Genomic DNA, 27,049 nt, shown 5'->3' with positions numbered 1-27,049 from the left:
TTGCATCCTTAAAGATGAATCATCACTTACTGCAGTCTCTCCAGTTTACAGTCTGAGTCTTTCAGAAGGTCAGACAAAAGCTTCACTCCTGAGTCACCGGGTTTGTTCCTGCTCAAATTAAGTTCTCTTATATGTAATGGGTTTGATATAAGAGATGAAACCAGAATAGCAAAACCTTCCTCTCCAATACTGCTGTCATCAAGCCTGCAGAGAGAAAAACACCTCACACTTGAGGCTTTTTGATGCCAAACTTTCATATCTGCTGTGAATATTCAGTGTGATCAAGATTTTGAATAGAAACACAATAGGGACATTCGCACCGAGAACAAACATTTGCCTGTTAACAATGTTTTCTGTGGTGATCCAACCCAAGCTTAAATTTAATTCTAGAATTTAAACTAGGTACACTGAAACAAACCACTTTGTGGTTCTCACAAAGCTAGTCTAGACTTAAGTAATTCACCCCAAAATTAAAATAAATAAATTTCAGTATATAAAACCATTACAATTTTTGCATTGCAACATTCTAAACAACATAAGTGATAAACATAACTGTGTTTTATATATTTGTTTAAAATAATTAGTTAAGTTTGTTAGCACTAATGATAAAATATTACCCACTGTAGTTTCTCAAGTTTGCAGTTTGGATCCTTCAGTAGATCAGAGAGAAGCTTCACTCCTGAATCCCCTGGCCCATTATTGTTGAGATTGAGTTCTCTCAGATGAGAGGGGTTTGATATTAGCGCTAAAGCAAGAGCAACACAACCTTCCTCTCCAATACTGCAGTCATACAGCCTACAGAGAGAAACACACTGCTTACATATATATAGCTCAACTGTTACATCCATAAGGACGAATATTTATTATTATTTTTAATTGTTATTATTTTATTGTTCTTGAATTTGTTTCACTCTTGTTTACAAAGGTGTGGGCGTGGTTGAATGCCCCGTGTTTGTTTTTGCTCTCTCTCACTTTCTTCTCCTTCTCAGGGCAAATCACCACCACCTGTAGCTCGTTTGTGAGAGCATGCCTGAGACCAAGAAGATATTGGGGCAGTTCAGAGTTTGCTAGGAGACGCACTTCTCCCCTGCTCCAGACTGAAATTTGTGCTTGTTTTTCATGCAGAGACAATAGTTGTGTAATAACAGTGGCTAGTTGAGTTTCAGCATGAACTGTTGATGGAAATTGTTCCAGGTTGGGATTGAGCAAAAGGTATTGTGGCTCTTTTGTTCTGAGTTATTTTAAATACTAGCCTGTGTGTTAAGAGGGATGCTGTAGGGGGAGAGTACCTTTTTCTTTTTATACTGCTCTTTGCCTCTGTTTTTGTACAGCAAGGGAGGTGAGGGAAGTTGGCTGTATATTTCTTTTTTTTTCTTTAAGGCTAGTTAGAGTTCCTTCTTAAATTAGTTAGTGAACAATTTTGTTTGTTACTTTAGGCCTTGCTCTCCCCTGAGCCTTTGCTCCCATTAATACTATATTTGTTTCTGTTTTGTAAATAAAATTAATTATCTTTGTGCATATATCATCTGGTGTCTTCTTCACTCTGCGGCAGAGGATTGAAGTGTGTTCTCGCTGTTCATTATCTTGTAATTTTTTTTACTCTTTGTTACTTCCCCTTATGACCCCCTAGACGCTTAGGGGAACGTAACAAGTGGGGGCTCGTCTGGGATTACACATTCATTCAGCAGCGACAATTGAGTAATGCGCTGCAAGTGAGCATTAGAATGAGTGATATTGTGTATGAATGTATGACTAATGTAGAGTGGTTTTCATGATTTACATCTTGCAGAATCTGCAAAACATTTAAGTTGGTCAAAAATGAAGTGAGTTCATGCTTAAAATGAGAAGAAATATTAAGTGTAATTACTTTTAGAATATCACCAACAATAATTTAGATGTATTACATTTAACTTCATGTATGATTTTTGTGTATTTGTAAAATAATGTAAGAAAATGACTTAATACAGCGGTTCCCAATCCCAGTCCTCGCGTCCCCCCTCTGCATATTTTGCATGTCTCTCTTAGTTAACATACCTGATTCAGATAACCAGCTCGTTAGAATAGAGCAATGTGTATGTATTCAGATTAATATGATACCTACACAATGTTCTTTGCTCCCTACTCCCTGAGCAGGGGTAATCCGTTGAAGTTTACTTCGTAACATTCATTAACGGATTTGCACTGCGCATCATCTTCACATACAGACGAAACTTAATAGAGAAGTGTGAAGTGTGCATAATACACCTCTGTAAATAAATACAATTGAAATTCACGTCTCGCACACTTTAATGCCCTTTGTATGGAACATATACACTCGTTTCGAACTGGAATCATGGCAGAGTATCCGGTAATGTCCACTTCGCAGGGCACTTATGGTCGAATAGCAGAGGTGTCAAGTAACGAAGTACAAATACTTCGTTACCTTACTTAAGTAGAAATTTTGGGTATCTATACTTTACTGGAGTAATTATTTTTCAGCCGACTTTTTACTTCTACTCCTTACATTTTCACGCAATTATCTGTACTTTCTACTCCTTACATTTTAAAAATAGCCTCGTTACTCCTATTTCATTTCGGCTCGTTTTCATTCCGGCTTCATGATCATCGTCATGGGCGTTGCTAGGTCATTTTTAGGGGGGCTTTAGCACCCCTAAATTTCTGCTCAGCCTCCCTTAAAAATCTTGCGATTCTTCCCCTTTAAATTTGAAACGGCAGCAGACTTCGGCTCCTCCCCATCTTTCTGCGCGTTCTTCAATCCACAGACTGCGGTGGCGCAGAGGAGAGGACAAGGTGTGTGTTTATCGATAGATTGTTATAATATCTACATCTGTGCAGTTCTTTGTCTTAAATACAGTTTACAAAAAGTAATGGGAGAGCAATCGGTTTCCAATCTTCTGTAAAGTTTTCGCTGCATTCACCACTCATCACACCACAGCTGTTTCCTTCAGCGAAAGCCCTTAACACAATATACGCATACTTTATAAAACGATCACGTTATTGCTATTTTCATTTGAAAATTTAGCTTTCAATATAGAACTTAATATTACAGTGCATGTGGCATTAACTACCATACAGTTATGCATAGAAGTGATTAAAGACGGTGACAGACAGCCCTCAGTCAGTGCACTCATTTGAATTGCATATCAGAGTGATTGACAGAGATTGAAACATTGTGTGTCCTTCTCACAGACTGCTTCAGTTTTGCGTTTTTTTTATTTTAAATTTTTTTACTTTTAAAAGTTAATCACAGCACCCACATAGTTTAAACCATTGTCCAGCCTTATAGCTGTGTTGTTTATATTGCTAATATGGATAGTCAGTGTAAGTTTAAAGTGATATGATGTTTTATGTTTACAATTTTCTGTTTGTACTTGAGCATAGAAAAAGATTTGTACTAGTAATGCAAACAGTAACATTTTTGGTTTGTACAGTAAACAGGTGTGTGTGTGTGTGAGATCAGGTAGACTTGTATTTGGCTTGTACTCTGATGTTATACCCATCTATGCTATACAGTGGAATACTGCAATAAGTTTAGTATACCATCCTACCCTATTAATAAATTTTTTTGTAAATATTTTTTTTATTTTTATTATTATTATACCATCATTGGGGGCTGAGCCCCCCTAAGATGAAAATCCTAGCATCGCCCTTGGTCATCGCTCAAAAAAAATAAAAAAATAAAAACCTATCCAGATAAATGGCGCCATCCGGATAGAGTGAATTGTGGTTGGATGAGAATATAAACCTATACCATTCCGACACCCTATTGGTTTGTACGCGATCCATCGCACCTGCACATGACACAAATCACGTCACACTCAAAAAAGATTATTTCTTAAAAGTTATTATTTCTCCACTACTGGCTCATTTATCAAACGGGTGCTTTCTCTTCGTCCGTTGCCCTCACAGATTCCTGCAGCTAAGCTTGGATGTACATTTACATTCCAATAAAGGTTACTGATGACTTGCCTCTGAAGTTTGACTTTTTGCACCATTACAATACTTAAAGGCAACTAGTCATCATATCTTCCGCTCCATGAAACACGTTAATGCTCAGTAGTACACATATATGTTTTTTTAATGTATTTGCATTGTACTAAAATGCGTTCATTTTCAGAGGGCACATATCCGGCTGAAACAGGTAGCCTAGTGCATCCCACATTTTTCAACATTAACATTTTAATATAACATTATAGTCATTATGGCCTTTAGAAAAATGTTTTTTTGAGGAGGTGGGGTAGTGCACAATAGGCCCCTAAGCTTTTGTCCTTAATGGCATTTTTTTTTCCTTCCATTACTTTTACTCTTATACTTTAAGTAGTTTTGAAACCAGTACTTTTACACTTTTACTTGAGTAAAAAACTTGAGTTGATAGTCTTTTTAAACCCTAGTATCTATATTTCTACTTGAGTAATGAATGTGAATACTTTTGACACCACTGTCGAATAGAACAAACATTGCATGTGATAAGAAAAACATACACAATGTGCAGAGCGGGGGGGGGGGGGGGGGGGGACTGGGATTGGGAAATGCTGACTTAATATATCAAAGAAAATAAGAAGCAGAAAGATAGATTTGATAATGATCACTCACTGTATTTTCTCTAGTTTACAGTGTGGATCTTCCAGTAGATTAGACAAAAGCTTCACTGCTGAATTTCCTGGTTTATTGGAGTTCAGACTGATCTCTCTCAGATGTGATGGGTTTGATATAAGAGCATAAACCAGAGCAGCACAACTTTCCTCTCTAATACCGCAGTTACACAACCTGCAGAAACACAGAGATGAAAACAATGTAATAAAAAAAATGAAATTGGAATTATTAATGGATTCAAAAAATAAAAACAACTTATAAAAATACTTACTTCAGTATCTCCAGTTTACAGCGAGGACTCTTCAGTCCCGCAGAGAGAAGCTGTATTCCTGACAGCTGGAGGTTGTTGTCACTGAGGTCCAGCTCTCTTAAACTGGAGGAGATCGAGCTGAGAGCGGAGGCCAGGGCTGAACAGATCTGATCTGTGAGATTACAGCCCCTCAGACTGGAAAAGAAAAAACATATGCCTTAATCTCCAATAACAGCAATCAGTATGGGTTTACATGGATGCTAACTTAACCATTTCATATAATCAATTAAGGCCCTATGTGGTTCAATTCTAGGGATACTGGGCTCTTAATATGGTTCCAAGAATAAATAGTTAAATTGTACACTTTCACATTGGTCGAAAATCAAATGTGGGTCACTTTGCATTCAGTTGATACTTTTTTAAAAAAGTGGAACATCTAAATAAGAAATAATGTAGAAATGTATCTTGTTTCCCTCTAAACAATTGCATACAAAGTATGTCTGAGTTCCATAAATATGATTTTGTGTCCCTGTAACTCAAGAAGTATTAAAGATATCGCAACATCCTTTTATATTCTGGTTCCATTTATTTGTAATCATTTTAAGGCTCCAAAACTGGGATCCGGTTGAAGCTGAAATCTGCAGGATTGTAGCTCTCCAGGAGCAGAGGTTGGAGACCCCTGCTTTATACAAAAGTGAGTTAAAACGGGCTTGCAAATTTAATATACTCACTCTGCTTTTCTGGAAGCTTTGACCACTGGCAGAAGCCTCAGAAGACACTCCTCTGACAGGTCATATTGCCTCAGTTCAAACTCATCCAGGTCCTCCGCCGAGTTCATCAGCACAAACACCAAAGCTGACCACTGGGCCGGAGAGAGTTTGACTCCAGAGAGGCGATGGGTGCCTCTACTGCTCAGGTATGTTTGGACCTCCTGCACCAGAGACTGGTCATTCAGCTCGTTCAGGCAGTGAAACAGATTGATGGACTTCTCCGGAGAGGGATTCTCTCGAATTTTACTCTTAATGTGCTCAATAATTTCACATGGATTCTGGGATTCTGGACGAGACGTCATTGTGAATAATCCCCGTAGAAGAGTCTGATTGGACTTCAGTGAAAGCCCCAGGAAAAAGCGAAGGAAGAGATCCAGGTGTCCATTCTTGCTCTGCAAGGACCTGTCCACTTCACGCTTCAGAAAATATGTCATTGAGGACTTCTTCTTCTGCCGAGCAAAGGAAAGGAACTTAAACAAGGCAGCGAGAAACTCTTGAACACTTAGATGCACAAAGCTATACACCTTCTCCAGCATTAGCCCAAACTCTTCTCTAAAGATCTGGGTACAAACTCCAGAGTATATGGATGCTTCTCGGACATCAATGTTGCACTGTTTCAAGTCCTCCTCGTAGAAGACCAGGTTGCCTTTTTCTAGTTGTTGAAAAGCCAGTTTCCCAAGTGACAGGATGCTCTTTCTGGCCTGCTCAAGATCTACTTCACATTTCCCATCATACTTTTGGGTCTTCAGTTTGGTCTGAATGATCAGGAGGTGTGCAAACATTTCAGTGAGTGTCTTGGGAATCTCTGTACTCTTTGCTTCACCCAACATTTTCTCAAGAACAGTGGCGGAGATCCAACAGAACACGGGGATGCGGCACATGATGTGAAGGCTCCTCGATGATTGAATGTGTGTAACGATCCTATTGGCCAGATTGTGATCTTTTATTTTTCTCCAAAAATACTCAGCCCTCTGAGGCTCCCTGAACCCTTGAACCTCTGTGACCCGGTCAACAAACTCTGCAGGGATCTGATTGGCTGCCGCCGGTCGTGTGGCAATCCAGATGAGAGCAGAAGGAAGGAGGTTCCCCTTTATGAGGTTGGTCAACAGCACGTCCACTGAGGCCGATTTGGTCACATCCCACAATATCTCATTGTTCTGGAAATCCAGAGGAAGACGCCACTCATCTAGACCATCGAAAATGAAGATGGTTTTATAGTCATCATATTGTATAGGTTTCAGTTCTGTGAAAAAACAGCAAAGAAGCTCCATCAGACTCATCTGTTTCTCCTTCATCAAATTCAGTTCTCTGAAAGGAAGCGGAAAGATGAAGTGAACGTCCCGATTAGCTTTTCCTTCGGTCCAGTCCAGAACAAACTTGTGCACTGAAGCGGTTTTTCCTATTCCGGCCACACCTTTGGTCAGCACCATTCTGATGGGATTGTCTTGTCCAGGTAAGGATCTGAAGATGTCATTACATTTGATTGGTGTTTCCTGAGTCTCTCGACCTCTGGACAATGAGGTCTCAATCCGCCTCACCTCATGCTCGTTGTTGATGTCTGCAGTCCCTCCCTCTGTGATGTAAAGCTCTGTGTAGATCTCGTTCAAAAGTGTTGCGTTCCCTTGATTTGAGACTCCCTCGCTGATTTTCAGAAATTTCTGCTTTAGTCTGGATTTCAGTTGTTGTTGACTCACTGAGATCAGCTCTGCAATATACAACAGAAACAATATTCATGCCGCACAGCAATATTCTAGAAACATCCAGAAAAGCCTAGCAACCACACTTAGCAACACCCCAGCAACTATCCAGAACACCCTAACAACCACCCAGAACACTCTAGCAACTATCTATAACATACAAACTTCAAGCTTTTAAAACCATTTGAGTCTTAAATTCTTCTAACTTACAGCTTGTTAAACTATTATCAAGTGTAGCGTTAGTTCTGGCAGGTCATGTTAGTCAAGCTCGCATCAGCTGACTCTCAGCTGATCCCCATCTACCTATAGGAATACGACACCCATCTAAGCATTCATATGTAAGGTCCCTCAGTATTTTCAGCAGTTTTCGCATTTCTCAATAGCTAATTACCCTCATCCATCCCCAACTCCTCCTCTGTCAGTCAGGATTCGGCCTTCTGATTCTCTTTTGAATCAGACAAATTCTAAAATGTGTACATAAAATTATTGAACTTTAACGATTTCTGCAACACATTTATGTTGGTTCTGTTCTGTTTACCCTGGGGGGTTATCACTGCTCTCATCCATGCTAGGCTGCATGGATGCGCAGGGAGTTCTCGCCCAGAACAGAACCATACCGCCAATCCAAACTGTATGCTAATTGTCAGTTGATTTGACGATAATGGTCCTGACAGAATTAAACTTTCAGGCTAGGATTTCTCAAGCCAACATCAAAGTTTGTCTGCAAACTGTAATATCCAATTTTAGTAGAAATCTGAAATTGCTGTAAGCAGACATCACTGGACCAATAAAGGGATAGTTCACCCAAAAATTAAAATGATGTCATTAATTACTCACCCTCATGTTGTTCCAAATCCGTAAGACCTTCGTTCATCTTCGAAACACAATTTAAGATATTTTTTGATTAAATCTGAGAGCTCTCTGACCCTCCATAGACAGCAATGATATTACCACGATCAACACACAGAAACGTAGTAAGGACATCGGTAAAATAGTCCATGTGACATCAGGGGTTCATCCGTAACTTTAATTTGTGTTCCGAAGATGAACGAAGGTCTTACAGGTTTGGAACGACATGGTTTAACTAACCCTTTAAGAATTAAATAGAAAAACAACAAAGCAAACTGCATGCATAATCAAGTAACAGACACAATCGAAATTAACGGATCAACAAATAATGATCACCACAAATGAGCAGCAAGGATGCTAGAGTTTGAAATCTGGCTCTTACTGGTTTGTAGTGTGTTAGCGAGGTCTGGCTGGTTCATTTTCTGCAGGACATGAAGAATAATCTTCAGAACTGCCTCACTCACTCGGCTCTGCCCTTCATCCTCCTCCTCCTCCTCTCTCACAGAGCATGCTGGGTAATGTGGGTTCAGCAGTTTCTTGAATCTTCCCAGCTCTTTCTTCATCAAAGAGATGCTTGTGTCCTCAAGCTCCTGAAATCAGTGTTTAATCACAGTAAACATTCAGATGCCCAACTTCCATCAGAGAGTGAAGAGAACAATGCACAGAAATTTGAGTACACTAATGTCACTATAACACAACTCCTGCTAAGAGATACTGAAGGGAACTGAGTCTTGTGGATTTGTAAAAATGCATTTGTAAACTAATGAGATGCATTTGCAAAAAATGAGTTTTACATAAAAAATACTATTTTAAAGTACACTTAAAAAGTACAATAATATTTACATCATTTTTTTTTTTACCATTTTTTTTTTTAAATGAATTCATGAGTTAGATATAATACATAGGGTAAAGGTAATGCATATTTGTTGTGCTGTCCGGTGTTTTGTGAAGAAGCCTAAGTGTTTTGACCAGGATGATACATGCAATCTCTGACGAGAGCAGCTCACAATGCCGGGCAGACAGGTCCTACTAGCCAATGGACGAGAAGCAGCGTGATTTGGGGAGCCAGATCAGGAGGGCTCACAGATAGAGATGGTTCGATAGGTGAAAAAGTTTCACTGGAGCCGATAAGTAATTTTTAGTTTTTAAATTAATTATTTTTTTATTTTCAGATGAGGTATCGGCAACGCTGTCTGGAGCATTTGCAGACATTGACATTTTTGCAGGGCTGCCTGCTGTCTGTAAAAGACAGAGCTTCTAAAATCTAATCCTATAAGATCGTTATTCGTGTTGGTGGCAGCCTAGGAGCACTCTGCTGTGAAAATCAGGGACATTGGTTTCTTTTAGGTAAGTGTGGTAAGTCTAGAAGTGCCCTCCTCCATAGAACAATGCAAGCTTAAGCTGGCCGCACACTAGACGATTTTCAAATCTTAACCGAAGCCTTATAAAATAACAAAAAATATCAGAATCAGAATTAGCTTTATTGCCAGGTATGTTTACACATACGAGGAATTTGTTTTGGTGACAGAAGCTCCACAGTGCGACAGAATGACAGTGAAAAGACAGATAATAAAAATAATAATATACAAATATACAAAATAGACAATGTGAAAAATAGCACAAACACAATATACAAAATAGACAATTTAGTATGTACAGGTATGTTAGGTGCAAATTTGAAATGTAATAAGTATGTGTGTTACATAAATAAATGTATGATAGTGTAGTGTGTTTCATGTTTATTGTTAAGTGTTCAAGTGTTCATGAGATGGATTGCCTGAGGGAAGAAACTGTTCCTGTGTCTGGTCGTTCTGGTGCTCAGAGCTCTGTAGCGTCGACCAGACGGTAACAGTTCAAAGAGGGAGTGTGCTGGATGTGAGGGGTCCAGAGTGATTTTACCAGCCCTTTTGCTCACTCTGGATGAGTACAGCTCTTGGAGAGTGGGGAGGGTTGTACCCAAGGTTTGAAATTAACACCCGCCAAATGCGGGTAAAAATCAGCTGTGGCGGGTAACGCTGTCAAATCACTAGCTAATTTGGCGGGTTACTTTTCGTAAGTTATGTTAACTCATTAATGTCTTGGGGAAGTTCATGTAAGCCAAGTCTGCGCAGGTTTAGCGCGAATACTGAACTCATGAGACAGCATGACATTATCGAGTATATTGCAAAAACCACACAAAAAAGACCTAACAGAGTGCGCGACTATGATGAAGGCTAGACTAACTTTAGTGCGAGTTCTTTTACTGCATTCAGTCTATTAATATGCATTAGGAATGATCACAATTCAAGATAAGGGGGCAGAAAATGTATATAGTTATATCAATTCATTAAGTTAATATCACACAAAGAGTGCCACTTAAAAAAATAGCATGGTTACAAAAGTGATATTGATTTTATTCAACAGTTCAATAAACTATAAGTTGCTATCAAGAGACTGACGTTTTAGACCCCATATTGCCTGCTTTTGCACTATTTCATCAAGAGAAAATATTCCAAACACAGCCACAGCACTATTTTGCGTCTCTGCGCACCATGATGGTGTTTGAATCCTGAATGAATCAACCGTTTAAATGATTCGGTTCAGTCGCAATGACTCACTTATTAACAGTGACTTGATGCCACCTACTGTTTCAATTTCTCATTTACAATATCTTTTCATTATTTAAATAATTTCAAATATGTTTAATGTTTAAAATATCAAACATTATTTATGCATTTCTAACTGCATGTCTCTCTAAGATGCATTAACCTGTGAAAAAAAACATCTAAATGCCACTTCAGATGCAACTTCTGCAAAGATTAATTTTATTGATACTGATTTCATTTGTTTAGTAACAGCCTAAATGTATTATTATTATTATTATAATTGACTAATTAAATTAAAAAATTTGACTCAAAAGATGATGCACACTTTTAGAAAAAAATGGCTTTATACAGGTACAAATCAATTTAAACTTTTTGGAAAAGATTAATTTCTATCACTGCTGTGAACTGACCACACAGAATATGATACATATGAACATTAGGAGACAGCTGTCCACAACAGTCCTTAAGATACCAGCACAATAACACACTCAGCAAAATATCATCTAATTATCTTTATCGATGAAATCCCAGAAAATGTTGAGATTATCTTTTTATCAATATTGCACACCCTTAGTACTGACACAAAATGATTTGCAACGGTCGCTTTGTCACTTCCAGTGTAGACAGCCTCAAGCTGTTGGTTTATTTCAGTGTTTTTATTGTTTTGTTTTTTGGCTGGTAGAAGTTATGAATGGCCAGTAACTTAAAAATTTAGTAGCCAAATTGGCTGGTGAGTGAAAAAGTTCATTTCAATCCCTGGTTGTACCAATGATTCGCTCAGCAGTCCGGACTACCCTCCGTAGTCTTCTGAGGTCAGATTTGATAGCTGAGCTGAACCAGACAGTTATTGAAGTGCAGAGGATGGATTCAATGATGGCAGAATAGAACTGTTTCAGCAAGTCCTGTGGCAGGTTGAACTTCCTCAGCTGGCGAAGAAAGTACAGCCTCTGCTGGGCCTTCCTGACAATGGAGTCAATGTGAATATCCCACTTCAGGTCCTGAGAGATGGTGGTGCCCAGGAATCTGAATGACTCCACTGCAGTCACAGTGCTGTTCATGATGGTGAGTGGGGGGAGAGCAGGGGGGTTTCTCCTGAAGTCCATGATCATCTCCACAGTTTTGAGCGTGTTAAGCTCCAGGTTGTTATATGGGTGATGTACTCTGTTTTGTGGCATGTTTGTGGCTGCCAGGTTTCAGCCATAGAAGCACACAACATCCGGGAAATGACGCGTGCTCACTCTCATTGGCTATCGTGGGTATCACGTCCTCATTTGGGAGCAGTTAAATAATCATAATGACACCACACAATAGAGTATTTTTGGGACAAAAAAAAAAAAATCGCTTGCGACAAGCTGCAAATCGGCCACGCCTCCCGATCGCTCAGGGGTGTAAATCAGGCTTAAAATCAGCCTTAAAATCCTATAGTGTGCGACCAGCTTTTGCTATTAGCACCAAATAATTAGTTAGTTTGTACTGCCTATGGGGGAAGGCTGAACAGGTTATTTCAGTAACATAATGGAAAACTCAGGAAAAAACAACAAACAAGATGCATGTGGGTTTTGGAGTTCTAATGTAACTGACAAATCTCTGCAGTTTATTTGGCGGATGGATTCAGACACGGGAAGGAGTGAAAGTAAAGGTGAGAGGTATATGTCTGCACCTGCCAGGATTTGTGCTCTGTTGCTGTGAGCCACCAGGTTTAATAATGTCCACTTCAATAGGGGGAATTTTTGGCACAGCCGACGATAGGAGGATGGTTGGAAGTCTCGCCAGTGGAGGCGAGGGTAAGCCTAGGCGTCTTTGTGAGCGTTTGGCTGACCGAGAAGAGCGGCAAAGAAAAATCAGGAACGTCAATGGATGGGAAAAGTTGAATCTGTGACATACTGGCAAAGGAAGCAAACCAAATGCTGGAAAACTGTCAAGGAACATAGGTAAGTCTGTTGTGTCTGCTGTGCATATAGGCAAGGCAAGGCAAGTTTATTTATATCTATAGCTAAAAGCGGACTCCTCTTGTTTTGTGTGAACCCTTGGTATTTCTAACTGACTCGATCCTAATGATCTGAGTGGTCTGTTAAGTTTAAATTCAATGAGCATTTCTGCAATGTATTTAGGTCCTAGGCCACTGAGTAATTTATAAACGAGTAAAAGTACCTTAAAATCAATCCTAAATGTAATTGGAAGCCAGTGTAAGGACCTGAGGACTGGTGTGATATGCTCAGATTTTCTGGTTCTAGTCAGAATCCTGGCAGCAGCGTTCTGGATGAGCTGCAGTTGTCTAATGTGAGGAGAGGAGACCATTACAGTAATCCACCCTGCTGGTGATAAAGGCATGAACAAGTTCCTCCAAGTCTTGACTGGAAACAAAACATCTAATTCATGTTTTTGAGATGATAGTATGCTGATTTAGTTACTGCTTTGACATGACTACTGAAACTAAGGTCTGTCTCCAGAATCACCCCAAGATTTCTGACTTGATTTTTAGTTGTTTGACCCCTAGAGTCAAGGCATGCATTCACCTTGAGAACTTCATCTTTGTTTCCAAATGCAATGACTTCAGTTTTCTCCTTGTTTAACTGAAGAAAGTTCTGGCACATCCAACTGTTAATTTCATCAATGCATTGGCAGAGGGAGTCAATGGGGCTGTAGTCATTTGGAGATAAGGCTAGGTAAACCTGGCTATCATCAGCATAGCTTTGATAGGAAATTTGGTTCTTCCTCATTATCTGACTTAGTGCGAGCATATACAGGCTAAACAAGAGCGGTGCAAGAATTAAGCCTTGTGGGACTCCGCATGTCATGGACGTCCACTTAGACTTATGCTCTCCTATACTCACATAATAACCTCTCCGTTTTAAGTATGACCTGAACCATTTGAGGACCACCCCGGAAAGCCCGACCCAGTTTTCCAGTCTCTCTAGAAGTATGTTATGATCGACGGTGTCAAACACAGCACTGAGATCTAGTAGTACCAGAATCAGAATTTAAGCAAATAGCATTTATTATCTTTATGAGCGCTGTCTCTGTGCTGTGATGTAGTATGAAACCAGATACACCAATATATACCTCTTATCTTGTTAATTGATTTGATCACTGAATGTACTTTCGTATTAAATAAAAAATATCAAGCTGACGTAAAGCTGCTTTGACACAATATGCATTGTTAAAAGTGCTATACACATAATAGTGACTTGACTTGACATTAATTAGTTTAATTATATTAAAGTGCTCCTCCTGAATTTTGTTAATAAAACTGAATTTTTCAACATTTCCATACCTAAAATCATCAAGATTTTATGTTACTGGGAAAGTAAGTATTTTGGCAAGTTTATGCCCTGCTGGCTTTAGTGCTGCCGAGTGAAACTCATTAGTGAATGACATGTCAGTTTTGCATTTTGCTCTGAAACTGGAAGCATGTACTGTAGCCTAGAATTTTTGGGGGGGCATTTTTGCCTTTTATTGTTATAGGAGAGTTTTAGAGTTGACAGGAAGCAAATTGAGAGAGAGAGGGGAGGCGGGATCGGGAAAGGTCCTCGAGCTGGGATTCAAACTCTGGACACCTGTAGCACAACAGCGCTGCATGTTGACGCACTGCCTACAAGGCTATCAGTACTGACAAGATTTATGCTTTAAGTTTGAACATAAATCGTGTACATTATTAGAGTAAGTCGATCTAAAACAGTGATTGTGCATTAACAGCTGTTAAACATACACAAATGAGTGGTCTGAACTTATTTACCCAGTGCATTTTTTATTTTCGATGCACACATGCACACCACTTATGTGCATCCCTGATTATAGATTATAGAATTCCTCTAGTTTATGACCAAAAACTTAATAAAACTCACCTTGAAGACGGCATCTGGCAGCATCTTGTCATTCAAAGACTTTGATCCTTCCTGTTCGTTACTGTAACTGAACATGCAGATAGTTATTCAGTGACAGTAAATACATGCATGATTATGTCCATTTCTCAATATCAAACACAGTACAAAATCTTGCCCAATTATCCAATAGGATAAAGCTGATAATTAATGCGCTTCATCCATGAACCGTTCCTCACCTCCATTTAGCAGAAGAGTCTCCTGAACTGAAATTAGCTGGAGGATCCATTGACGCGTCGCTCCTCACAGACACACAGCTGGACTCTGGAGCAGGAGACTCGGATCTCATGTTTGAAATTTTCCTACAAGAGAAGTCATGAGGAGAGATGGGAAATTTATAATCTGAGCAAATGCCATAAAATGAATGACAATGCTGTTGTCTCGGTTGCAAAGATGCAATTAATAAAACAAATGAAATTTGCTGCATCTCATTTTAAGTATTTATGCCATTACTTTATCATGATGTTCTTTTAGATCTTTTGGTGTTGAATTGCATGAGATCTTTCTCATTTGTAAGTCACTTTTATATGAAAGTACCTGTGTGACTGAATGTAAGCAAATGTTACTGTCATGAGGGGTTTTTGTACGACTAGTCATTTTTGCTAGTTGACTTATCAAGTTAGTTCTGGAAGAAACTTTTCACCATAAAAACATAGCACAAGTGTTTCGTTTTGACTTTTCATATACAGTGCCCTCCATATGGAACAGTAAAGACAAAATTGCTCTGTTGGCTGTGGAGTGAAGACATTTGGAAATATGATTAAAAGATGAATATGAGACAAAACTTTTTTGTACTTTTGGATCTTTCATTCAAACAATTTACAAAATTTTAACCTTTCATTGAAGTAAAACAATTGAAAGTGAGGGGGATCTCATTGTGATATAAATGCTTTCTCTAGTTCATGTTGGCCACAATTACTGGCACCCAATTATTGCAATGTCCTTTTCCCAAAATAACAGCTCTGATTTTCTCCTATAATGCCTGATTAGTTTGGAGAACATCTGAAAAGAGATCAGAGACCATTCCTTCATCCAGAGCAGGGCTGGGCAACTTCGGTCCTGGAGGGCCGGTGTCCTACAGAGTTTAGCTCCAATCCTAATCAAACACACCTGAAGAAGCTAATCAATGTCTTCAATATAACTAGAAAGTTACAGGCAGGTGTGTTTGATTAGGGTTGGAGCTAAACTCTGTAGGACACCGGCCCTCCAGGACCGAAGTTGCCCAGCCCTGTTCCTCCAGAGTCTCTCCAGATCCTTCACATTCACAGCTTCTTCTCTTCAGTTTAGCCACTCATTTTCTACAGGGTTCAGGTTAGGCTTGCTGCGATAGATGGTGTTGGTGGTGATTCTGGTATTAAGCCGCAGCACCGGTATGTCACTTGCCCACCGGGGCACCGTCCCCCACCATCGTTTAGATTTTTTATAGTAATAAAAATCATTTAGTTCAGTTAGAGAACAGACACTACAATTAAGAACTGAACGCGGCAGCTCAATACAGCACACCGAACGACAGTCGCATCATAGATTAGATTTCATTCATGTGAGGAGAGTGAGTCGAGCTGATTAACAAGAAGAGTGGGGTGAGACAGACAAGATGATAGCGGAAGATTTAGTTTCAAAACGAAATGCAAAAGCGCACTGAGTACTCGAGCGCCATGTTCGGTGCACACGCAGAGAGCCTCATGCACCTGAATGAACAAGTACAAATCACAGTTTAAACATGCAAACAGAAAAAGTTGTGAATGAGCCCAATTCAGCACCCGCATGCGGTGTTCTGTGCACACAGGGCGTACGAAGAGAGACGTGTCTCCCTTAAACACTGAATTTGCCTCTTCTACAAAATTACATCAAAATACCCATCTTGGAGAGTATCCTTGAAAGAACTGTCGGTTATGTCTTAAGTGAAAGTAAACAGTGGAGAAAGAAATCAGATGTGTATCATTATAATGGATGTATTGTCTCTTAAAGTGACCGCGCCTAATTTACTAGAGCTGTCGGGCCTGGTTTCACAGACAGGGCTTAGACTAAGCCAGGATTAGGTCATAGTTCAATTAGGGCATTTGAGTAATTTTTATTAACATGCATTAGAAAAAACATTACTGGCGTGCATCTTGAGAGAAAACAAATGCACTGATATGTTTTAAGATTAGTCAGTGCAAGGTTATTACAGTTGAAACAGCTCAGAATTACATTTTAGTCTGGGACTAGTCTTAAGCCTTGTCTGTGAAACCAGGGGTAAGTGTCCTTAATGTTAATCCAAGAAAATGAAAGAAAGAAATTCACTCACTGCACTTGACTGAATTACTTTGTAGTTTTAACATGAATTAATCCGCAGTCAAACTAAAAATTATTTAGACACCAGATATATAAATATATATATATATATATATATATATATATATATATATATATATATATATATATATATTTATTTTTTACTAGTGGTTGCAGGACACTATAGTTTATTTATGTAAGTGAGGATAGCAAAATAAAAGTAAACTGTGACATATTATACCCAAACATTCTTCATACAGTGGACTACCAGTAAAATTTATAAAACATTTGGGACCAAAAATTATTCAGACACTTTGACCTGACCATGTTTTGCTTAAGTGTTTTTGTTTAATTGCTAATGCAACCTTTTTACACCACAGACTGAACAAAATGAAGCATTGCTTGGTAATTGGTCTACAAAGTATTGATAGTTGTGTAAATATTGTCATACTAACAGTTGTCTGAATTTTTGGTTGATTGTAATCCATTACATATCTTTCTATCAAAGTTATCTGACATTATCAAGATTAATTTGTTCCGACACAGTTTAACTCTGAGTTCTTGACATATTTTATTACCATTTTCTAAACTATAGCAAATAAACTGTGATAATGTGAGAAATGTTGAAGGTGTCTGAATAAATTATGGTTTGACTGTATGTTTAAAGACTATGCAGTGCCATTTTACATTTGATTATTCGGTTTCTGTACCTGGACACCTACAAACTTGAAAAAAAACTTAAACATTGTGTAAATAGCACATTTGAAACAGGGCCCACTGGTATAACCTGCACCAGGGACCCGCAAACCCCAGCTATGGCCCTGGACATGGGGGGAAGTGATTAATGACAAAATTTTCATTTTGGGGTGGAGTAACCCTTTAACTACTCAACTATGTAATGTGAGTTCATTACACTATGGTTTGTAGGCAGAAGCCATTCCTCACCTCCATTTAGCAGAAGAGTCTCCTGAACTGAAATTAGCTGGAGGATCCATTGACGCGTCGCTCCTCACAGACACACAGCTGGACTCTGGAGCAGGAGACTCGGATTTGCTTTAAGAAAACATCCAGAAAAACATCAGCAGTTGAACTTTAATATGCACTTTGTTATAATTATTCTCAATTCATTCAAATATTTCATTTAATTATTTAATCAAAATATATTCAGTAAATATTGGCCAACATTTGTAAGGGGAGATGGGAAAAATTATGAAATTATAAGAAGTTTTCTTAGATTCATCCAGCGAAACTACAATGTCTCCAAATCTGCTGGCATAAAAAATCTTGAAGTACTTCATAAAAATAGTATTAGATGGTACTAGATACCAGAAACATAAACTGGCTTGGATGTGATGGTCCAGAGGTAACAAAATATTCAGCTAAGAGGTATTTTTTTTTTTTTAACTGATGGGGAAAGTAACAAAAACTGACCAGAGCACATCAAAATAAGAATGTATTGCGTGTAAACTTTGTTTAGTATGAAGCAATCTAGTTTTGCTGTGGCACACACTCATCATGTCCAGCATAGACACTGTAATATTCATATAAATGATTATTTGTTACATGTTAGCTATTCCAGAATGTCTGCCAATCCGCCACTAAAATATCTGCTTCTGCTTTATAAAGTCATGAAGAATCATTTACAGCACCTTACTGTCTTGTTTCGATAGTAAAGTTATTCATGCTGTTAATAGCAAATGTAAGTTTAAAGTCAGAGCATAAATACTAATTGACCATGTATAGCTACTGTAGGCATTCATTTTTGTTCTCACCTCATTCTGGAGTCCATGGCATCATCTAGACTGCTCTGCACACCTGTGAACAAACTGTGAATGAATACTAGCTCATGTGAATTATGTGTGTGATCTAGAAATTATTCATTTCACAAACAAAAAATACAACATTGATGCCTGTTACCAGCTGAAGTGCCCTTGATGGTCACCAGAGGGCACTCCACCCCAGACTCTTGCCACTTTACCCTGGACACAATTTCACAAAATCCTTTGCCTGGTCTCATCCCTTTTAGACTTGCATTAATTTACTAACTGCTTGTTTTCTTACAAAAATAAATAAAATAATAATACTAGCGTTTCTAAACTTTTCTATTCTATTTGTTTTCTTTTTATTCATTATAGAAAAATAAGATAAAAAAACCTTGCTAGTGTACTGTGTTAAGCTATCCGAGACTTGTTATAGCACTTGCATATCATTGGTCTTTTGTTGGTTTTGATTGCTTCTATTGTCCTCGTTTGTAAGTCGCTTTGGATAAAAGCTTCTGCTAAATGACTAAATGTAAATTGATATTTCCTACTCGCACACTACAGCAAAAGATGGAAATGGGTTAACTGACTTAAAACCATTTTTTGTTGGTGAAAATAATAGTGGCCTAAGACTTTTGCACAGTACTGTATATATATGTAAACATTAAATGCAAATAAGTGAACTGGAAAAAAAAATAATTTAAGCTATGCACTTACATCGTTTGTGATTTATGACAATGACAATTTATTTATATAGCACAATTAATTTCAACTTCTGTCGACCAATGTGCTTTCCAGTAAGACTTTAAAAACAGAAAAACAAACACAATGAACAAACAGTAAAATTATGACATCATTTAACTATGCCGTCAGCCATACGCTTTAGAAAATAAAAATGTCTTTAGCCTGGACTTGAAGATATTAACAGAAGAAGCTTGTCTAATGGAGAGTGGCAAGGCGTTCCAAAGCCTGGGGGCAGCAATACAAAAGGCACGATCACCCCTGCACTTAAGCCTCGACCTAGGTGTAAACAATAGATCCTGGTTGGAAGACCGAAGGGATCTAATGGGTTGATATTCAGTCAGTAACTCACAAAGATAGGTAGGAGCCAAACCATTTCGAGATTTATAAACGAGGAGCAAAACTTTAAAATCCACTCTAAAACAAACAGGCAATCAATGTAATGAGCGTAAAATAGGAGTAATATGCTCCCTCTTCTTGACCACGCTCAAGAGTCGAGCCGCAGCGTTTTGAACAAGCTGCAGGCAGGATATAGCTGTCTGGCTAATTCCAAAATAAAGTGAGTTACAGTAGTCCAGCCTAGATAAAATAAAAGCATGAATTACTTTTTCAAAATCTTTAAAAGAAAGAAAAGGCTTTGCTTTAGAGAGTAAACGCAGCTGAAAAAAGCAAGCTTTGACTACTGAATTTATTTGACGGTCAAACTTTAAGCCATCATCAAAAATGAATCCCAGGTTTTTTACCCATGGTTTCAGACATGGAGACATCTCACCCAGATCCAATTTTGGGGAATCTAAAGATTCAGAAGGGCTAAAAAACAATAATTTCAGTTTTCTTTTCATTAAAAATTAAGAAATTTAATGAAAGCCAAGCCTTCACATCCGCCAAACATGCCATAACAGACTCAAGACCCACAGAATTCCGTTTAACAGGCAGATAAACCTGAGTGTCATCCGCATAGCAGTGAAATGATAATCCATGTTTTCTAAAAATCGAGCCAAGAGGGAGCATATAAAGAGAAAAAAGCAGAGGAGCCAGAATGGAACCCTGGGGAACCCCACAAGGTAAAGAAGCATTTCTCGAGTAATGTTCACCCATCTTAACTGAAAAACTCCTATTTGCAAAATACGATTTAAACCAATCTAGAGCTATACCTCTTAAACCAATGCAATGTTCTAATCGATCAATGAGAATAGCATGGTCAACTGTATCGAAAGCGGCCGTCAAATCTAAGAGCACAAGAACTGCAAAATCCCCAGAATCACATGATATTAAAATATCATTAAGAACCTTCAAAAGCGCAGTCTCAGTGGAATGGCATTTACGAAAACCTGACTGAAATGTTTCAAACATTAAGTTATCAGCTAAAAAACTTTGTAGCTGTGAGAAAACAAATTTTTCCAGAATCTTGGAAATGAAAGGCAAATTAGAAATGGGCCTAAAATTCGTTAAAACTGATGAGTCCAGATTCTGATTTTTGAGCAATGGATAAACTACTGCATGCTTTAAGCAATCAGGCATAATACCAGATTCTAAACTGCGATTAATTGTAATCAAGAGATATGCGGCAACATCAGTAAAAATTTGCTTAAATAAAAAAGGGGGAATTATATCCAAAGATGAGCCCGAAGGTTTAAGCTGCTCAACTATTTCCAGCAAATCTGAACGTGAGACCAGTTCAAACTGACTAAAAAAAGTAGTAGAGATAGAGGGGTTTGATGGATTAGAAAAAGAGGGAGTTATCCCCAGCCGGAGATCCCTAATTTTCATATCAAAAAATAATAAAAATTCTTCACATGATGGAGAAGAAACCCCAGGGGCTAGACCGGCCGAAGGGTTGAGAGTAGCATTAATAATATTAAAGAGAGTCTTTGGACTAGAGCAGTTCTTATTAATAATAGCTGACAAATGTTGGCATTTTGCTTTTTTCACTGCTTTCTGATATTTGAATAGTGTCCTTTAAAATCTCAAAAGAAACATAAAGCCTGTCCTTTTTCCATTTCCGTTCTGCTCTTCTACAACATCGCCTAAGAGAACGAATGGAATCGTCAATCCAGGGTTCAGAACGAGTTTTAGACTGAAAGTGTTACGGGGCTGACGAGACGTGAGACGTGCGGATCCATGTGCAAAGCTTTATTCGAAAACATGGTCAATACAGGCAGGGTCGGGAGACAGCAAACAGGTATGGCAGAGGCAAGACAGAGCAATCCGTGGAGCAAGCGTGGGTCAACGATTAGCGAACAGTATCCAAAGGGGCAAGGCAGAGAGATAATCCAGAGACGAGAGCAATAATCCAAACGAGGTGCAAACACAGTCCAAACGGCAAGGCGAAGGGTTAATCCAGGAAACACGGGCAGGGTCAGACACGGCAGGAAAACAAGGCAAGACTAGGACTAGGATAATGGCTCTGTAGAGTTGCTATCACTTGGGGAGTGATATACGCTAACACTTACAGAAACAAAACAGAAACACGGAATGGCACGGTAAAGCAGCTAGCGCTAGGTGAGCGCTAAACGCAGATCAATACACGGCCCTGATGCTGAGGAAGTCCATGGTTTAAATGGTGTGTGGTGGTGATTGTGAAATGAGCATCAGGTGTGTGATGTGTGAATGGTGACAGCTGTGATCTGTGCAATGCATTGTGGGAAATGGAGTCCAGTGTGTTGTGAGTGAAAGTCAATGTGGTGAGCGGGTGACCTCTGGTGGTGGTTAACCGGGAGAGCATGGACCAGATTCGTGACAGAAAGGTCCTAAAAGGAGCCGCAGCATTTAAAACGTTTGAACAGGTGAAATTAAACCTGGAAAGGAGCTCCTCAACACTAGCATCACAGGAAAAATTGACAATAGATGGCATCACTTCATGAAAAATTGATAAAAAAAAGAGTCTTTAGTAGTGGGAGTAATACACCGAGAAAGGCGGCCACAAAATGAGACTGTAGGTGCAACAGCAGAACATGAGACAGTAAACATAACAGTCTTATGGTCAGAAAAGCCATTTTCGCATATTTCTAGATCAGTGATACTAAGTCCATGCAGAAGCACCAAGTCAAGTATATGGCCACCCTTATGAGTGGGAGCATTAACCCCGATAGAAAAATCAAAAGCATTTAGTAAATGGGTAAACTCCTTAGCTATGTGATCATTCATGCAACAAACATGAACATTAAAATCGCCGAGTACAATTAACCTTATCATATTTCGGAGTCACATCACCCAGGAACTCAGCAAACTCCATTAAAAAGTTCGTATTAGATTTTGGCGGTCGATAAATTACCGCTATCAAAAGCGGATCGCCAAGTTCCAAAACAAACAACTGAAGTTCAAAGCTGCTGTAGGTACTACTCGCCACTGAGCGACAGATGAAATGATCTTTAAAAATAGAGACAAGTCCGCCACCCCGACCAGTTGTGCGTGGGGAATTAAAAAACAAACATTTAGGTGGCAGAAGTTCAGAGAAAGGGCTCAAATCACCTGGACAGAGCCAGGTTTCAGTAAGAAATAAAAAATCCAAGTTTCGAGAGGAGAACAAGTCACTTAAAATGAAAGTCTTGTTAGTTAACGATCTGGTGTTAATTCGGTTTATTCTTTCGTGGGCCGTAAGCGAATCGGTATTAGGCTATAGCAAATAAATGTAACTCTGCATTCATTTTACTTGTTCTATATTAAATGAAAAGTGAAGTTCGTGATACTCACTCAAGTTTTCCTCTCTCTGAGTTGTTTATATTCCTCACTCCTCGACGGATCCTGGTGCCTTAGTTTCGCTTTCACGGTAAGAAAACATCTGAATTCGAGGATGTTGTGGGGTTGACGTATACAAGAAGAAGAAACAGTAGCGTCTATGATCTTTTGCAAAACAAAAACAAAAACAAAAAAGTCTTTTATATCCAGTTTACAACCTCGCGCGAGCAAAGCCTGGTTCTGTGACGCACCGCACTTAAGATAATCAAGTCATAATCACAATCAAACATAGCCTTCTTGTCTTATTTTTAAACTTAATGTATTATTATTTTTTTTATTCTACAATGTTACCCTTTCTTTTTCTATACGGGGATGCTGCTGTACTGGAGCAGGCAGTTTTACGCCCCTGTTGTTCCTGATGCAGGGCCGGCCCGTGGAGCGCCGCACGAAAGGGGTTTTTATTTTTTTTTGGTCGGAAGTGCGCCCTCTTGTGCGCTCCTACACCCATATATTAAGCAAAATGATTTCTGACAGTTAACAATTTTAGTAGTGATCTATCATCGAACTGACTAAAATAATGTTGACTAAAATTGGCATCAATGAAAAATCATGCAATTTCACAATGTCATGTTGGAATAATTTAAACACTTTGTGTCATTACATACATCATCATAAGAAAGTCAGATCTTGGTGACACTTCCTGAAAATGCTCAAGACAGCACAATATACTATTTGCACAGCCATTTGAAAACTACAGTAAAATTACACATTACTGTATTTAGTGAGGTATCGGAGTACAAGACACTGAATATGTATGTTTCACATTTTTACTGCATATGCTCTTTGCAATTCTAATTTGTTCACAGCATTGTGCAAAATAATAAATACACCCTCATTTACAACAAACATAAACGCCCTTTGGGTAGAGCTGTGCACAAATGTAAACAATATTGCAGTACATATTGGAACTGAACATACAACATGCATAGTACTGTAAATCATTCATGCACATCCAGACGTTCCTCTCTGTCTGGCCACATAGTTTCATCTACATCACAGCAAATATCATCTCTTGCAATGCAGCGAGGAAAGTATCTCCTCGAGTGGCGAATCCACCCTCTGCAGGACTGTCATCACATGCTGTATCCATGGCCACTAGCAGGGCCATTTGGGCATGTGGATGCCGGTCATATACCTTCCACCTCCAGGAAGAGAAAAAGTCCTCTATTGGATTTAGGTATGGTGAGTAGGGAGGGAGATATTCCACCAGCATCCTATCATGTGATGCAAACCACTGTCTGATGACATCCGAGTGGTGAAAACGCACATTATCCCAAACAACAACATGCTTATTCAGATGGTCTCCAGTTAGACCCCTCTCATTCTCAGGGATTATGTCCCTGTAAAGAGTGTCTAAAAAAGTCAGCAGATGTTGTGTGTTGTATGGACCAAGACGGGGTATATGGGTGAGGACGCCATTTTCTGAGATACACAAAGTAAACAGTTCACAGCACTGAACATTAGAGTATGCATAGAACACATACATGTTTTACCTGTACATACTGGTGACGGTTCTCCTTCCCTCTGTCGCTGTACCGTTCAAATGGCACATTGTACAATTGTTTCATGCGCATTTCATTTCTCCTGAGAACTCTGTCAATTGTAGTGATTGAAACAGATTCAATATTCCCAAAGATGTTGTCATCCTCTATAACAGCACTTTGTATCTCTCAACCTTATGGCATTGTTTGTAATCACCATTGCACAAATGGCTTCCTCTTGTTGGAGTAAAAAGGGGCCCTCTTCCACCTCTGCAAGGTTGTCTTGCAATCCTATGTGGTACAGAGTAAAATTACAGTAAATATGGCAAATCTTTACTGTAACACTACAATACACTAAATCTGTGATGCAGTAAAGCTGGAAGTCTAAATGTAAAATGTAAAAAGTGACAAGTTCTTGTCCCACCGCAAGCTTCATGTGACACAATGACAGTAGTGCAGTGCAGATTGTTTGGTGCTGAATTACTGTCCATTTATACACACCTGTTCTCCCGACGAAATGTTTGAATAATTGAATTTACAGTGGTTCTCCCAACATTTGGCTGCACCCTTCGACCAGCCTCAGCCATTGTGAGGCCGTGATTGACACCATGATCCACAATTGTAGCCCTGATTTCATCGGGAATCCGCCTATGTACTTGGCCTCTTCTTCCTCTTCCCCTGTTTTGTCCCCTTCGTCCCCGCACCCTCACCCCTCTCCCACAAGGCTGACCTTCCATTTATGTGTCAGAGTATTGTAGAAATGGTACACACTATGTCCTGCTTGGTTCGTATATGCTTGTGAAGTGGGGATTTATGGGATTCAGCGCTGAGTGATTGTAGAGAAGTGGCTTATTTTTTTTTTAAATAAAATTAGCGTGACAGATTTTGACAACTAGTTCAACATTTTTGTATGTAATGACTCAAGCAATGAAATGAGGACTAGTAGTTTTATATGGAATGACTATTCAGCATTCACAAGTATAGTTAATTTTGACTGACATGACATAAGCAAATGATAATGTTATAAAACAGCAGATAGTTGCATGAACGCAATTGATGCATGTCCAAAAGCATTTGCAATTTGTTGGAAGGAATGAGAAACTGCTACTGTGATGTGCACAAATGACTAAATGTTGTGGAGGTTGAACTAACTGGTGTGCAAATGTCAATAGTGATGTGAGAAATGCACCAAAGCGACTGAGAAAAACTGTAATGTGCTTCATCCTTGAGACTTTCTTCACCTCTGTTTAGCAGAACAGACTTCTGAACCGAATTTAAGAGGAGAATCCATTGATGCGTCGCTCCTCGCAGACACAGAGCTGAACTCAGGAGGAGGAGACATGGATTTCCTTCTGAAAACATCCAGAACAACAGCAGTTAAATACTGCATACATATAAAGAGCTCTCTTCAGACCCTCAGAATTATATGATATATTATGATGTGGCTTAAAATCATCCTTCTGTTAGAACATTCTGTTAACACATTGGATGCTACTTAGAAAAGTGTGTTTTAATTAAAAGCAATGTGTCTCAACCAGGGGCCTCAAGATGACTCAGAATGACAGACAGACAGATACCAGACACTTAAACTGGCTTGGATGTGATGGTCCAGAGGTACTGAAATATTCAGCTGAGAGATATGATATTTGTTTTATTTTAAATGGATGGGAAGTGTAGGCAGCTTTGTTTAGTATGAAGCTCTGACACACACTCATGTCCCGCATAGACACTGTAATGTTCATATAAATGACCATTTGGAAATTAATTCATGTATAATATAAAAGTTCATGTTTACTGTTCCAGAACGTCTACCAATCGGCCACTGAAATATCTGTTTCTGTCCTATAAAGTCAAGCATTCACACAGATAATGGAGGAGAATCACTTCCAGCATCTTTAAAATCTTGATTCGATAGTAAAGTCATTTATGTTGTTAATAGCAAAAGTCACACTATAAATACAAATTGATCACCTGTATATACTGTTTTTATATGGCATGGCATCATCTAGACTGCTCTGCAAACCTGTGAACAAACTAAAAACTGATACTAGCTATATGTATGATCTAGAAATGATTCATTTCACCAACAAAAAAATAAGTCGGTTTGACAGGTACACTCTTCAAAACAAAGTGGACTTCTGCAGTGATTAACCATTTTAGTTTCACAATTAATATTCCATGTTTTTCTTACACCATGTCTACACTGGATGTAAAAGGCAGTTGCATCTACTGCCTAATGGAGCCTGACAATAAAAAAAGCACAGACTCATCAGTCATATGCTGTTAATTATAGCTTACATCAGCAGATTCACTTCCCAAATATAGTGATTTGGTTCACTTACTTTTCGGTATAGGCAACAATTGAAGATATTAGAAGATGTTGGATCACAATAATTAGGAACCACAGTTTCCTCAAATCCTTTCACTCGA

At 38.8% G+C, this 27,049-nt stretch overlaps 2 protein-coding genes across 2 annotated transcripts in view; both read right to left on the bottom strand.

Moving 5' to 3' along the window:
• Positions 1 to 23,531, bottom strand: part of LOC306859225 (NACHT, LRR and PYD domains-containing protein 3) — a 39,845-nt gene extending 16,314 nt beyond the window's left edge. Inside the window, exons 1-12 of the mRNA XM_079400142.1 lie at positions 23,430 to 23,531; positions 23,094 to 23,243; positions 18,672 to 18,714; positions 17,845 to 17,952; positions 14,805 to 14,927; positions 14,590 to 14,656; positions 8,542 to 8,749; positions 5,575 to 7,318; positions 4,865 to 5,038; positions 4,594 to 4,767; positions 622 to 795; positions 31 to 204 (exon numbers count right to left, since the gene is read on the bottom strand). Of these exons, the coding sequence (XP_079256268.1) occupies positions 31 to 204; positions 622 to 795; positions 4,594 to 4,767; positions 4,865 to 5,038; positions 5,575 to 7,318; positions 8,542 to 8,749; positions 14,590 to 14,656; positions 14,805 to 14,927; positions 17,845 to 17,952; positions 18,672 to 18,688 (2,963 nt within the window). The 5' untranslated portion in view covers positions 18,689 to 18,714; positions 23,094 to 23,243; positions 23,430 to 23,531. The remainder of the gene's footprint in view (positions 1 to 30; positions 205 to 621; positions 796 to 4,593; positions 4,768 to 4,864; positions 5,039 to 5,574; positions 7,319 to 8,541; positions 8,750 to 14,589; positions 14,657 to 14,804; positions 14,928 to 17,844; positions 17,953 to 18,671; positions 18,715 to 23,093; positions 23,244 to 23,429) is intronic.
• Positions 1 to 27,049, bottom strand: part of LOC306859227 (coiled-coil domain-containing protein 171-like) — a 472,225-nt gene that overhangs the window by 397,817 nt on the left and 47,359 nt on the right. The window lies entirely within an intron of this gene.

Source organism: Barbus barbus, assembly GCF_936440315.1.
Source record: "Barbus barbus genome assembly, chromosome: 40".
NCBI lineage: Eukaryota > Metazoa > Chordata > Actinopteri > Cypriniformes > Cyprinidae > Barbus > Barbus barbus.
The sequence above is the reverse complement of the archived record's forward strand: the minus strand, read 5'-3'. Positions and strand labels throughout refer to the sequence as shown.